We start from the raw sequence: 13775 nt of genomic DNA on the forward strand, positions 1-13775 counted from the left end.
ACAGTGGCCTGAGGGGGGCTCAGCTTTTGCACACACAATGAAGCATCCAGAAGCAGGACATGCAGGGGCGGAGGAAGAGAAGGTGCTCATACACAGGCGAAGGGAGGCCTTTAAGGAGCTGTTCTTGCCCCCAAACCATTTTCTCCGGTAAGCTCATTCTGTCCACACATTGAACGTTCTTTAAAAGCCGCAAACACGGATAACTACAAGGGGCGGCAGCAGTGCTGGATTTGGACAGCAATAGCTGAAGGGAAGTCGTAAGGCTGCTCCATTTATTATCTGAGCGTGCAAAATTCCCCGCTGTCTAAACCACCGTCAACATTAAGATGTTATCGAGGTAAAATGTGTTCCATTATTTAAAACAGATCAGTCTGCAAAGCTTCGATTTCAGATTGTTCCAGTTCACAGCATTGCCTACTCTTGCCGGAAGGTAGGGTTTGCAAAATGCGACGCGTATGCGGTCTTCCCCCAAGGGAAACTGGACCCAGAAAGGGCTCCCCCAACCCCCACGCCCTCTGTTTTGTGCAACCCATTCTCTGGGGTCAATTCAAAACCTTGTCTCATCCACGTTTTTCACATTTAAAGCACCTTCCACGTCCCCATGTCATACTGGCCTTTCAACCACAGCATTTTCCAATTTCTGTTGCTTTGCCTCTCCAGTGCCCATGCCTACAACTGCACCGGGCCGGACATTCTACCACAGGTCAGTCATATGCTGCAGGTTCGGGAACACTACAGCCAGGCCTGGCCACACATGTAGAAGAACCTCTGGCAAAACGAGACAGGCATGCCATCCAAAGCACTCTTGAGCCTACCCTTCCGGGCTGTGAACAAAGTGAACTTTGGCTACAAGGTGGGAGCATGTGACCAAGACATCCAACCCTAGTAATCCTCAAGCACCACAGAATCTGCCCCAAGAGTGCTTGAAGGTTGCAGAGTGCAGCAGGGTTGTGGGGGGCAGAGTCAGCTGAACGTTGCCTGTGGAATAGAGTCTAGAGTGGTGACAATGAATGTAGCAAGGCAACTTCCTCGGATCGCTCCTTTCACTCTGTGTGCGCCTTCTGCCACGTTCATGCTGATTTTGCACCAGAGGCCTTTTAAAAGAAAAAACAACCTGGGCCACACACAACTGAAAATCCATTAGCTGATCAGTGCTGACTTATATACTAGCCTTCCCAAAACCTGGAGCCCTCCAGAGGTGTTGGATTGCAACTCCCATAATTCCCTGCCAGCATGGATATTGGTCATACTGGCTGGGAATTCTGGGAGCTGCAGTCCAACACTTCCAGAGAGCACCTGCTCTTCCAACCCCCATCCAAAGCAAACAAGATGCCGTCACCTCCAGTCCACCCTTGGAATAACGCACACCAACTCCTGCAACCAGCAGGATGCAAACAGTCTCCAACAGCCTCACACGTGGACCAAGCCAATAAAGGGAACAAGCACATGCGCATCAAGTGTAGATTTCAATTAAACGACCGAGTTATTGTTGAGTTGCAAAATAGTCTTCTTTGAGCTCCTTACTGCCTACTAGAAATGTGTGTTTTGAGCCCAGGGTTGACAGTGTGTGTGTGATAAATGTATAAAGACACACGCTTGTTCATCTGCACTCTCCTGTATGATGAAAAGCAGACCTGAACACCTGCAGCAGCCCCAAGAACCCCTGATCTTGCTGCAAAAGGTGACTTAGTTGTACAATCAGCAGGCTTTTTCCTAGATTATGCTACTTCAGGCTGTAGGTGGGGGGGGGGGCAGAATATGAATGGATCCCCACAAAAATAATTACCTACATGCAGAAAACTAGCTAGTCAGGGAGACACGTTACTTTTCTTTGTGGAAATATGTTGCCTCTCTCTCCTCTGGCAATAGGAAATTCAAACATACAATGCAAATCTTCCACAGCTTGAAATGGTACAAGTCCAGGAAAAGCCTTATTACATCACTCTGCTGATTGTATAAATAGGGCCCCCCGATGGCATCTCTGAGGGGGGGCGGGAGGAGAAGACTGCTAACAGAGAGAGAATGCCGCTCCCCCACCCGGCCGCCTATCTATGGGTAAATTAGCACGCAACCTATGGTACGCCTCCGTGGTGGCTCCACTTCAGTACCCAGCCCCCAACCCCTCTTCACTCGATGTAGGTTACCCTCAGTGAATGTTTAATATGCATGCGCTGATCTCTAGCCCCGACCCACACAATGCATAACTCCGCACTGTGAAACTTCTTTCATATGAGCCATGCGAGCGCATAAAGATTTCCTTATCAGACAAGCTCAGACTTCATCTAAGCAGCTGGAAACGTCAAGAGCCAAAGGATCCTGAGAGGCACGCTGTGAAGAGAGAATGGATCTGGAAGTGGAAATAAGAGGAGGAGAAGGGATCGCGGAGGCCAGAGAAAATGGCTGTTCAAATTCAGTGCAAAAAGCACTCCAGCTTCTGAGCCAACAAAGTCCAAAGTCTGGGCTAAAAACACTCTTAACTAGGACTGAAAATACATGATGCGTGTCAATAAGACACAGTTGTCAAGTCAGTCCACTTGGGCACAAAGCTTGTCTAATCTCACACTAACTGTACCCAATACTAGTGGTGGGCAGAAACAGAAAGCTTCTTTGGCATAGGAGCCACAGGAGCAGCAATGTGAGGTCAGGGGCATTAAGGGTCACGTGGGAGGAGGCACAGGCTACAGAGCCAGCAATGGACGCTTTGTTCCCTCTACCCTCGGAGACCATCTGCCAGGGATGCTTTAGGGTGGATTCCTGCATTGAGCAGGGGGTTGGACTCGATGGCCTTGTAGGCCCCTTCCAGCTCTGCTATTCTATGATTCTATGGACAACGCATTGGACCTGCTCACGTGTTTGGCTTACCAAACCCCCACTGAAATCAGGAGGAGGAGCAGCGGCACAAGAGCCAGTGCAGTACCTAAATAAGAGCTGTCCTCACTGCCCACATGTATGCAAATCACTCTGTACAGCAGCCATAGCAGATTTTTGTAAAAAAAAAAATGCAAAAGGAGATCCTCAGGGATGCACTTTTTATAGCAGATACCGAGTTATGTGCCTCATCATGATAAACGAAGAGCTAGAGAGAGAGAGAGAGAGAGAGAGAAAGAGACACTTCACACAGCCACAGCTGTAAACACAATTTCTTTCTTTTGTGTAGGATCATCAGGAAACAGTCTGGAAGCAGCAACAAATAGCCCGTTTCTTTGAATGAGTCTCTGAAGTATCCCCCTTGGTAAACAAGAGGCATTCTGCAGAGGCTGCGGAAAGGTAAGGTTCCACCCTGCAGCTGTGGCAAATGGAACAGGAGCCTTGCCCATCAGGGAGGGCAACATGGGCCTCTCCCCACTGCAGCTTCCAACCCAGGAGAAGGAAATACAGTGCCTCACCTTCCCCAGCAATGTATCCTGCATCACGCTTCCAAAGGAAAATGAAAAAACCCTACAACACGGCCACGTTATTTATCGGGAAGGCAGGAAGGTTCAGGGCGGTGTGCTGCCCACAACCAACCATCACGCAAATTCTGTGCAAACTAGCCTGTTCAGGGAACTGGAGCACTGTCAGCCATCAGGAGCAGTGCGGAGAAGTGTGGGGCAATTGGAAAAGAGGGGAAATGGCTGGGAAGGCTTGAGAGGTTTTAGGAGCAGCTATCGAGGAAGATGGTTCTACTGGCATCCCGCATCTAGAACACGCTGGGGTAGAGACTAGAGCATACGGCGGAAAGCGAGGCGGCGGTATTTCTCTCCAGAAAATGTCTGGTTAAGAGAGAAGTCTCCTGACATCACAGCCTCCTGGATGAAAGACCAGCTCTCACCATGCTCTTCACTGGGCTGTTGCAGGACTGGAACAACAGGTCTCAGCTTTCATTCAGGCACAAGGCTTTCCTTCACTTCTCCCCAGGAAGAGATCACTCCTGAGTCACCCTCTGCTAAAATTACAAGGTGCAGACTCTGCTGTGACCTGAAATTCAAAAGCCAATCTTCTGGGAATGGGGCAGTATTTACTAGCCCGCCAAGTTCTTGGGAACAGCAACCGGCAGCTCCAGCTTGAAAAGACCAACAGCCACTTCTGGCTTTGCCATCCCCAGTTGCTCAGTTTAAAAACACACCACAGAGCAGGGATACTATTTTGCTTGTCAACCAGCCAAGAGATCAACCACACCACACACCTGGACATGCAAGCATACATTCCATCTGCTGCTGCTGTTGTTTTATTTGAACACTTGGGCATAAACCACTTGGCTTAGTTAAAAAAAATGCAAAGATTCTGATCTAACAAAGCGTCATTTTCACATGTCCTGCAATACAATGCATCGTTGAACTGACCCAGTACACATTTTTGCTGCTGACAGGGCCCCGAATCCTGTTAGACTTTGGAAACGTAACCACTGCTGACCTATTGCCTATACAGACACCTTCTCCTTGAAACACCCCTACTGATAACTCCCGTCTCACCTGCTACGAGCTGAAGCAGAGCTGTCTTCATCGCAAAGTAGAATGGCAAATGCAGCAAGTCTTCTTACCACCATGAATGTCCATCTTGCTAAACTTAGCAATTCTGAGCCTGTCAAGGATGAGTCTGTTTCTCTCCCTACTCAACTGACTACCTTCAACTCCTTCCAAGAAAAATCAGCAAGTGCAGGAAGCAACCCATCAGATACAAACCTTTAGGCTTGGCGGTTTCCAGTTCCGGCTGAATACCGGTTGACTGTGTGGACACAGACCGAGTTATTTCCAGAATCTAGTTTCTGCCTTGCTAGCACCCAGTCCCACACTGACCCCCCTGAGCAGGAGAAATTCCAGCTCCTCCGCTCTGAGCTGGGCCTCGTGACACTTCTGAAACCCAGCTGCTTCTGTCCCCAGAGGCCAAGTCAGAGCTGGCACACATGGTACATTTTACCCCTTGGCTGCTATCCAACCACTGTGTTAATATTCTGGCCCTAGTGACTGAACATGTCACACATTTATGACATAATGTCAGATTCACAGCTCATACTCCCAAACGTCCACCCCACACCCCACTCCAAACTGTAGGCATGGTGGACTGCAAACTCATTACATAGCAGACTCAAATTAACTCCATTTCCAAGAACTGGACAAGAACATTTCCAGTATCTATGCCTGAACCATAGTGGTAGTTCGGTAAGGAGAACTCTTTTTTGTGTTAAAGAAGGGCAGCTGCTTGCATTATATCCCAAGGTCCATAACTCCAGTCACTCCTATATCCAAGCTCAAAAACATAGAGGACAGTTTGGACACTATGTGAGTAAGGGTAGTAAACTCCTGACTTGGATAGAATTCCCGTTCAAGACCCACAGAATTCCTCCATTGGGTCATCAGAATGGAATTCAAATAGCTGTTTTGATATGGTCAACAGTCTTGCAAAAGCTCTCCTAGGCTTCCATGTCACACTGCAACAGAGACTCATCATCTGGTTACACTTGTAAACATTTCTACAGGAGATGGCGTGCTGCAGTCTTGAGGATGAGCTCAAAAGTTCTCAAGACTAGTCACCATACCAAACCAACCATATGGTGACCAAGTGATTATGTGAAATTAGCCAAGAGCGACTTTAGAGGGCTTCTTCTCCAGCCATTTGTAGTGGGAGATTCAGGAAGCTGCTCCCACCCCACCCCTGCATGACAAATGACCTCTTCTTAGACAGACATCTAAGAGTGTGCGGCACGCATCTGCCGACATCAGAACAGGGATGTGCTGCAACGGTCCCTGCTTAGAAATGCACTTCCATTCAAGAGAAATGCATGAAACTCAGGCCCCACGAGAGAACAAAGCTAGAGCCATCTACCTTCTGAGAGCCGGACTGGACAGCTGTAATGCACACCGGATCTACCAGTGGCTTCGGCCGCTTGGCCGATTCCTCGATGATACCCTGCCATTGCCTCGGCAGCCCTGTGAACTTCTGCTCCTGCTGGTCGTATCCTGTGTGGACCCGGTGCTCAAAGTTGGAGGGAGCAGATATCTCAATGCGTTTCTTCTTCTTGCTGAACATGGTGATATTGGCTAGCAGACCTAAAAGAAAACACGAGAGGGCTTTTAATATGTGAAATCATAAAAAAGGAACAGACAAATGGAGCCTATATAAAGCTTCTCTCAAGGCCAAACAGCCTGCAATACAACAACTCAAGATTCAAGCAAACCCAGCTGTGCAGAAACTTCCCCGGAACTCACACATTCACAGATACAACACTCCCTCAAAACGTGTGGCAGCATATTGCTTAGAAGATGGCACATGTGCTTGTTGGCACTGCTGGAGATCACATTTCAGAAGTATTTATTTTATTATTATTACTACTGCTGCGATTACTACTAGAACAACAACATTTGTATTGTGCCTTTCCTCCAACGAGATCAAGACAGCACCATTTTAGCTACACAACAACCCTGTGAGGTTGGTTAGGCTGAAAGACAGTGAGTGGCCCACAGTTACCCAATAAGCTCCAACCCTGAGTGGGGATTTGAATCTGTGTCACTCCAGTTCTAGCCTAACCCTTGTCTAAACTGCCACATCGTATAGGTAGCTGTGCTGTGATGCCCTGTAGAGGCCCAGGAGCCACAGGCAGCAAAGGTTCTTTGTGGGTTCAGGCTGAGAGAGCAGAAGCGGTCCCCTGCCTTGCACTCTGACATTGGTCCAGTTCCTGCATGATTAAGGTGCTTCTTCAGATATTAAGAGAAAAGCAATGCAGAAGGCTTTGTGGGATCAATGCTTCAAATCAGGTTCACAGCAAGCCACGTAAAATCGACGCAACAGTGGTTCAAAGCTTCCAAAAGGCAACTAGAAGGTATGAAAGGCACTCACTAGAGATACACATAAAATCAGGTGTGTTTTGGAGTGAGATTTCACCCAAATGCAGAAGGATCAGATGGATACAGGTGAAGCTCACCCGCTCCTCTTTACACAAGCTACAACAGACAAGGTGTACAGGTAGTGCTCGAAATGCAGAGATTCTCAATGGCATTCCCTTGCTTCTAAAAATACCTCTTGGCCACAAGATGCTGAGAATGAGGAGGGGACATGGCTCACTGTCTTGATGAACTGCAGGGCCTCCCTTTCCGAGGCTGGAGCCAAAGTCAGCAAAACAAGACATAACTTCTTAAGGTGTGAGCATTTTTCTCCCCATCCCAGCTCAGTCCATTCCCAGTTCCTCTTTGGCCTTTATGTTCTGCTTATATTGCACATCCCTGCCTCATGGGTCCTTTGGGAGAGCCACCTCCCACTCTGAGAAATAGTTTAGATTTGAATCATCTGTACTCAAATCAGGACAAGGAAGGCTTCACATTGAAGGAAGCCTTCTGGTCTCCACTCAAGGGAAAAGATGGTTGAGTCAGTCCCATGGTGATCAAGCCATGGTGATCCTAAAAGGTGTTCCTAAAATGGACTGCAATTGGATGTTCTCAGCATTTTGCAGGACTGGGCCCTATTCAAGCCTGATCACAGAAACATCCCCGTTGTTTTTACTCAATGAGGGCAGCAGACACCTTTTCATCAGGGCAGGGGAGGAGCCTCCAACCACATTATGAAACTATTCAAAAAGACTCTGATCAGCACTGAGGAGTGAACCTTTTCACATTTTCTTCTATAATAGACCTAAAGGCACAGAGCTTAGGAAATTGGACTTTTCTGTGCTGGAAGGAAGCCTGACGCCAAGGTGGGTCCAAACAGATTCCCCTTGGTGGTGTAAACAAGGGCCAGGCATGTTTACACCGGTAGGATGGTGCAGCCTTTAAAGACAGAGGACAAGAGAGAAGCGAAGAAAACAGGGAAACGTTTTGCTCCAGACAGGCTGAAAACCACTACTAAGAATCAAGAAGATAGCTGATGCTGTCAAAATGGTTGCTTATGCCCAGTATGATCTCACCTGCTGATCATCAGGTTCCTTTCCTTTTAACTGGACTTCCCATGTCTGGGAGAAGGAAAATCAACCACAGGAGAGAACTAGACTTCTACAACTAAGCAGAAGAGGCTGGGAACTATTATTTGCCTTCATTTTCGAAGCTGCACTTCTTTAACACTAAACGAAGCTGCCTTGTATGTTACCAGAAAAGGCAGGGTATTAATTTAAGAAATAAACACAAACACTAAATTCTTATATATAGAGCAATGGCGTCACTCAAACATAATGGAAACAACGCTCCTTCCTTCCTTCCTTCCTTCCTTCCTTCCTAGCCAATTCCTCTCACTGTGTCGTGTGAACTCGGCAAGCATTTTACAGTGACGGTAAATGGATGGCATAGATAGTTTTCCTGCTACTTCTCCCTCCACTCAACACACACACACATTTTCGTAGTAGTTTGATTTCTGGTCTATGAGAGCAAATTTCTCAGACGTGACCAAGCAGAGGAACTCTGTAGTGCAGAAAGCGTCAATTCCTGACCTTCCAAGGAGATGATCGTTAACAGTACAACTTGACCCCCACAAAAGAAAAAAGAAGCCAGCACTTGAAAGGCCCACCTTGGCCGACATTTTCACTTTTAAGCACAAAGTGAAATGCACAGATGTAGGTCATGTTTCTATATATCACAAAGGAGGGTGAAGAAGCAAGCGAAAGTTTGCTCCTTGGACAAAAGTGAACCTAAGTCAGCTTAAACTGTTTTAACAGACTTCAACGATCTGTCAGAGATGGACTCGACCTCAAAGGGTACAAGGCAGAAAATGGCTTAAATCCCTGAAACGCAGTCAGGATCGCACCTCTTGCATGCACAAAAAGATCCCTCCTCTCACCCCAGCTGGTGAACAGGGGCCAGGGTTTTAAAGATCAGAGACAGGTTTGGGGTGTTGGGGGAAGGAGCATCAGGCACATTTGATTCCTGGCACCTCTCTATGGAAGTCAAAAGGTGGGATAAAAAATGGAAAAAAAAGTGTTATAAATAAGTAAAATACCAACTCCAAATAATTTCTTCTCCATTGAGTAGTCTGAAAATGTAACATTTTCTTTCTTTTTTTTTAAAAAAAATACAATTCGTTCTACAATGCCTTGTGCTAATTCAAAGTGATAAATGCACGGTTCTCATTTTTAAGAACAGGAAATTTCTGAATACAAAAAGAGAGCAGGCAGAAAAGGAAACTAGACTTTTTCATGATGAGACAGAAACGCCTCTTAAGGGTATGAATCAGTTTATGCTACACCAAACCAGTAAAGATGGAATCTTTAATAGGGCTGACATGGAAATATTGTCAACGCAGCTATTCTGGCAAAACACCTCACCCCAAAGCCAGGACGGATCAGCAGTGACATGGCATCGCTAACTCCTTGACCTCGATACCCAGGCTGCCGGTGGCAACACTGGCACCCATCCATCAGAAACAGTTCTGAGCCTGCCCACTTTGTGACTCATGCTGGAACCATCTGGCAGAATTGCTCGCTATAGACATGGTCTGGAACTGAACTGGTGACCTACAAAAGTTTGCAGGAGCCTCTGATCCCCTTAGCAAATCCTCCAGAGAGACCTCAGGTTTTCTCAGGAGGGCTGGAGGCTGCCACAATGACCCTGAATGCACTGCTGGATGCAACTAGCTCTTGTGAAGTCACACCTTAAAGCCAATTAAGTTGGATCTGAGGTGCTACGTAACATACCCTTGTCATATCTGTGACTTTGTTCCCAGATGTCCACGCTGCAGCCGCATAAAAAGTTGTCCTCTTTGCATTCAATGCTTGCCCTCACTCCACCTCCCTTACATCCTTGCTAGCAGTGCTTTAAAGCTTTGGGGGAAATATCTGTGATTTAAAGCTGGGAACAATCGGATGTTTCTGTTGCACAGGGCAAGAAGGCACATCCTCCCTCAGTTAAGATGCAAGGACGAGCCACGGTTTGTTGTTATGAGCATGAGCTTTGGAAAGCCCCCGCGTGCACACTCCCCTCCTCGCCTTCCAGCAATCAATCACAAATGAGGGTAGGCGATTAGAAGGTTGCGCTTCCACGCTTGTGGTAAAACACTTGTGGTTTTGCCCAAATGTGCTGCATTTGGACAACATAGGAAAGTTTGTTTTGCTGCAAGCTTAGGAGCAAAGCCTGATAGTCCCTGCTCTCAAAGGGGGATTCCACCTTGGATCAGGCCAGGCCATCTAGCCTAGCATGGTCTCTTGTGGACGGCACCAACTCTACAAGGGTCTCAGGCACAGAAAGGTCTTTCTCATCACCTGCTACCTCTTCTTTCTAACTAGAAGACAGTACCTGGGTCCTTCTGCACGCAATGTATACACTCTGCGACTGAGCTTTGGGTTCTCCCCTAAAAGGGGAGGCGGAGCAGCATGTAAGCCCTCTCTTCAACTCCACTGTTACTGAGGACACGTTGTGAGGAGACATAGGGATAAATCAGAGGTCGGCAACACAGCACCCCCAGGCACACTGGTGCCAGCCCAGACCCCTAAGTTTGCCTGGCTGACCCCGCTCAACCCCAGGCTCCTCCTCCCCTCCTAACCATGACCTTTCCTTTCCTTCTCCCCCACCACTATTTCCAAGGCTGCAGCCTTTCCTACCCTGCCACATCTTCCTCACCCATGCAGCCTTCCACTAACCCCTGATGGGAACGCACGCTGGAAAGTGGAGATGTGAAGAAACACAAATGAGTCCTTTAAGCAGCATTTGTGAGTTGCCCCACACACCCCCACAAGAAAAATATGTCTCTCCCTGCTTGTGTGAGTGTATATGAGTAGAGGGATGACTGGAGCTCCCCACAACCAGAAAAATCCAGTGCCTACCTCTGTGAGTTAAAAGTACGAAGAAGTGAAAGTACTGAGCACCTGCAAACCTAAAAAACACTTGCTTCCTCTGTCCCACGAGAGAGTAGGTGAACTATTGCGTGTTTATATGTGAATTCATTCATAGAACAGAGCACGTTTTGCATGCAGAAGATCAAACGTTTCAATGACTCCCATTCCCCATATATTCTATATGTTAACTTTTACCTGAGTTTATTTTAATATTATTAAAACAACAGAATAAAATTTAATAGGGATAAATGCCAAGTTCTACATCTAGGAATAATGGGCTCAAGTTAAAGGAAGCCAGATTCCGGCTGGACATCAGGAAAAACTTCCTGACTGTTAGAGTAGTACGACAATGGGATCAGTTACCTAGGGAGGTTGTGGCCTCTCCCACACTAGAGGCCTTCAAGAGGCAGCTGGACAACCATCTGTCAGGGATGCTTTAGGGTGGATTCCTGCATTGAGCAGGGGGTTGGACTCGATGGCCTTGTAGGCCCCTTCCAACTCTAAAAGAAACCAAATGCACAGTTACAAGATGGGGGATACTTGGCTCAGCAATACTACAAATGAGAAGGATCTTGGAATTGTTGTAGATCACAAGCTGAATATGAGCCAACAGTGTGATGTGGCTGCAAAAAAAGCAAAGGCTATTTTGGGCTGCATTAATAGAAGTATAGCTTTCAAATGGTGTGAGGTACTGGTTCCCCTCTATTCGGCCCTGGTTAGGTCTCATCTTGAGTATTGCCTCCAGTTCTGGGCACCACATTTCAAGAAGAATGCAGACAAGCTGGAGCGTGTTCAGAGGAAGGCAACCAGGATGATCAGGGGTCTGGAAACAAACCCCTATGAGGGGAGACTGAAAGAACTGGGCACGTTTAGCCTAGAGAAGAGAAGATTGAGGGGAGACGTGATAGCACTCTTCAAAGACTTGAAAAGTTGTCACATAGAAGGGGGCCAGGATCTCTTCTCGATCCTCCCAGAGTGCAGGACACGGAATAACGGGCTCAAGTTACAGGAAGCCAGATTCCGGCTGGACATCAGGAAAAACTTCCTGACTGTTAGAGCAGTATGACAATGGAATCAGTTACCTAGGGAGGTTGTGGCCTCTCCCACACTAGAGGCCTTCAAGAGGCAGCTGGACAACCCTCTGTCAGGGATGCTTTAGGGTGGATTCTTGCATCAAGCGGGGGGTTGGACTCGATGGCCTTATAGCCCCCTTCCAACTCTACTAGTCTATGATTCTATGATTCTTCTCTGTAACGACTTTGGTGTCCTTTGTTTTTTTCTGTATCACATTGTCAAGCACATCAAAGGCAGACAATTTTGTGTTGGTGCCTCGATACTTCCTCAAAAATCTAGATGTGCCAACAAAGGCTGCCTATCCCTGGGTTAGATGTGCCCTCTTGGAATCTGGTTAGAGAGAAGGAACTACTGAGAATGTTCAGGGAATTAGCCACAAATTAAGCACTGCAGTAAAACCAATAGGTTAAACTTAAACACAAACACACTGCGTGCAACACTGATTTGCTGTCCCAGAGCACCTCCTCAACTGAGATGCAGAATAGGTGAAGTTTTCACTGTACCATCTATGTTCATGTCCATCGGCAAATTTTCAAAGCCAAGAGGTGGTGCCTCCTGCTTCCTTCACAGCTGAACCACCTCCTCTTGGAATTAAAAGCTTGCAACGTTTTATAAGCTAGCTCTATAGGAGATAATTTCATGTACTCTGTGCCTCTTGTTCTATAGAACCAACGCCCTCATCTTGCTACCCACAACGCAGGACACAAGTATGCTCAATTGCCAATATCCTGTCATTGGCAATATTAAGGAAACAGCCAGTCACAGTGCACAATCCCCATTAACACACAGTGACAAATTCCAGGAGGCGGACCGTTTGTTTGGGTTTTGGCCATGAGACAAATGGGCTGCTAGACAGGCACACCCTTTCTGCTTCCACAGGCCAATTTTAGGAGGAGAGTGCGAAAGACCCAGGTGTCTGGTTCACCTAGCGTGTTGATGCTGGCACAGAAGGGCTCTCTGAACAGGGCCCAATGTTAGACAATTAATGCTGGCTTGCAGAAATTTCCTGCCAGAGTGACCACGGGAGGTTCCAAAAATCCGCCCTGTTCAGTATCATCAGCTGCTCCCCCGTCCCCAATTGCCGGACGGTGTGTGTGGTGAAAGTGATGGCAATGGCCTTGCCGGCACACTCTACTTTTCAGGAGGGTGGGTGGCTGGCAAAACCAGCTGCCAATCAAGAGCAAATGCACTCTTGAAAATTCACAGATCTCCACCAATAGCAAAGCCAGGTTCTGCGCCCGGAAGACATTATACAAATTAAGCCAATTGGCAATTTAAGATTACTTTGCATAGTTTCATCTGTTTCCACTAGCCACTGGGGTGGGGGGGGAGGAGCTACACTTAAGCCTCTCTTTCCTAACTAGGAGTCCTGCTCAGGACATCTCTCTGGCTTTTGAAAAAGCATAAAGCAAATTAATCCCCAGCCCCAGCCCAAATTTGCTACCTAAGGCAGCCACCTCTATAATTCACTTCCGCCCCCTCCCCGCCAAATTCTCAAGAAGGCGCACAGAACAACCATTTCTTCTCTCACAGACGTCCTGGGGGGAAAAATAGAGCAGGCAAAGCGTAATTAAAGATGCCTTTTTTGTGCGCTATGGTCATTTTGTTTCCTGGATTTCTAAATTAAGGCGAGCATATGGGAGAAAAGCCTTCCAGTGGAGTAAGTAACCACATCCTCCTCCCACTTGTGGCCTGCCGCCGTCTAATGTGTCTCTGCCATTTGCAGACACATTAGAGCAGGAACTGCCATGAAACAGAAGGAGAACAAGGCTTGCAAAAGCCGCTTTGAAGACAGCCCCAACTTGATCCCCAAGGGATGAGCTTGCATTTCTCAGAGCTCTTCTCCTCCTCCTCCTCTGTGGTATCCAGCTTTTTCCACACCTTTAACCCACCAGAATCATGAAGAGCTTGCTAGACAGAGCTCAAAAGCCATGTCTCTCCATCCAGATCACACACACATAAAACAGGAGACATG

At 47.3% G+C, this 13775-nt stretch overlaps 1 protein-coding gene across 6 annotated transcripts in view; it reads right to left on the bottom strand.

The window, feature by feature from the left end:
• The window catches only part of PAK4 (p21 (RAC1) activated kinase 4), a 61184-nt gene that overhangs the window by 13333 nt on the left and 34076 nt on the right, over positions 1-13775 (bottom strand). For all 6 annotated transcript variants that reach the window (XM_063140838.1, XM_063140839.1, XM_063140837.1 and 3 more), the window contains exon 2: positions 5803-6026. In XM_063140838.1, coding sequence (XP_062996908.1) covers positions 5803-6006 — 204 coding nt within the window. In that variant the 5' untranslated portion in view covers positions 6007-6026. The remainder of the gene's footprint in view (positions 1-5802; positions 6027-13775) is intronic.

The sequence above is a fragment of the Elgaria multicarinata genome, chromosome 13, assembly GCF_023053635.1.
Source record: "Elgaria multicarinata webbii isolate HBS135686 ecotype San Diego chromosome 13, rElgMul1.1.pri, whole genome shotgun sequence".
In the NCBI taxonomy this organism is placed as follows: Eukaryota; Metazoa; Chordata; class Lepidosauria; order Squamata; family Anguidae; genus Elgaria; species Elgaria multicarinata.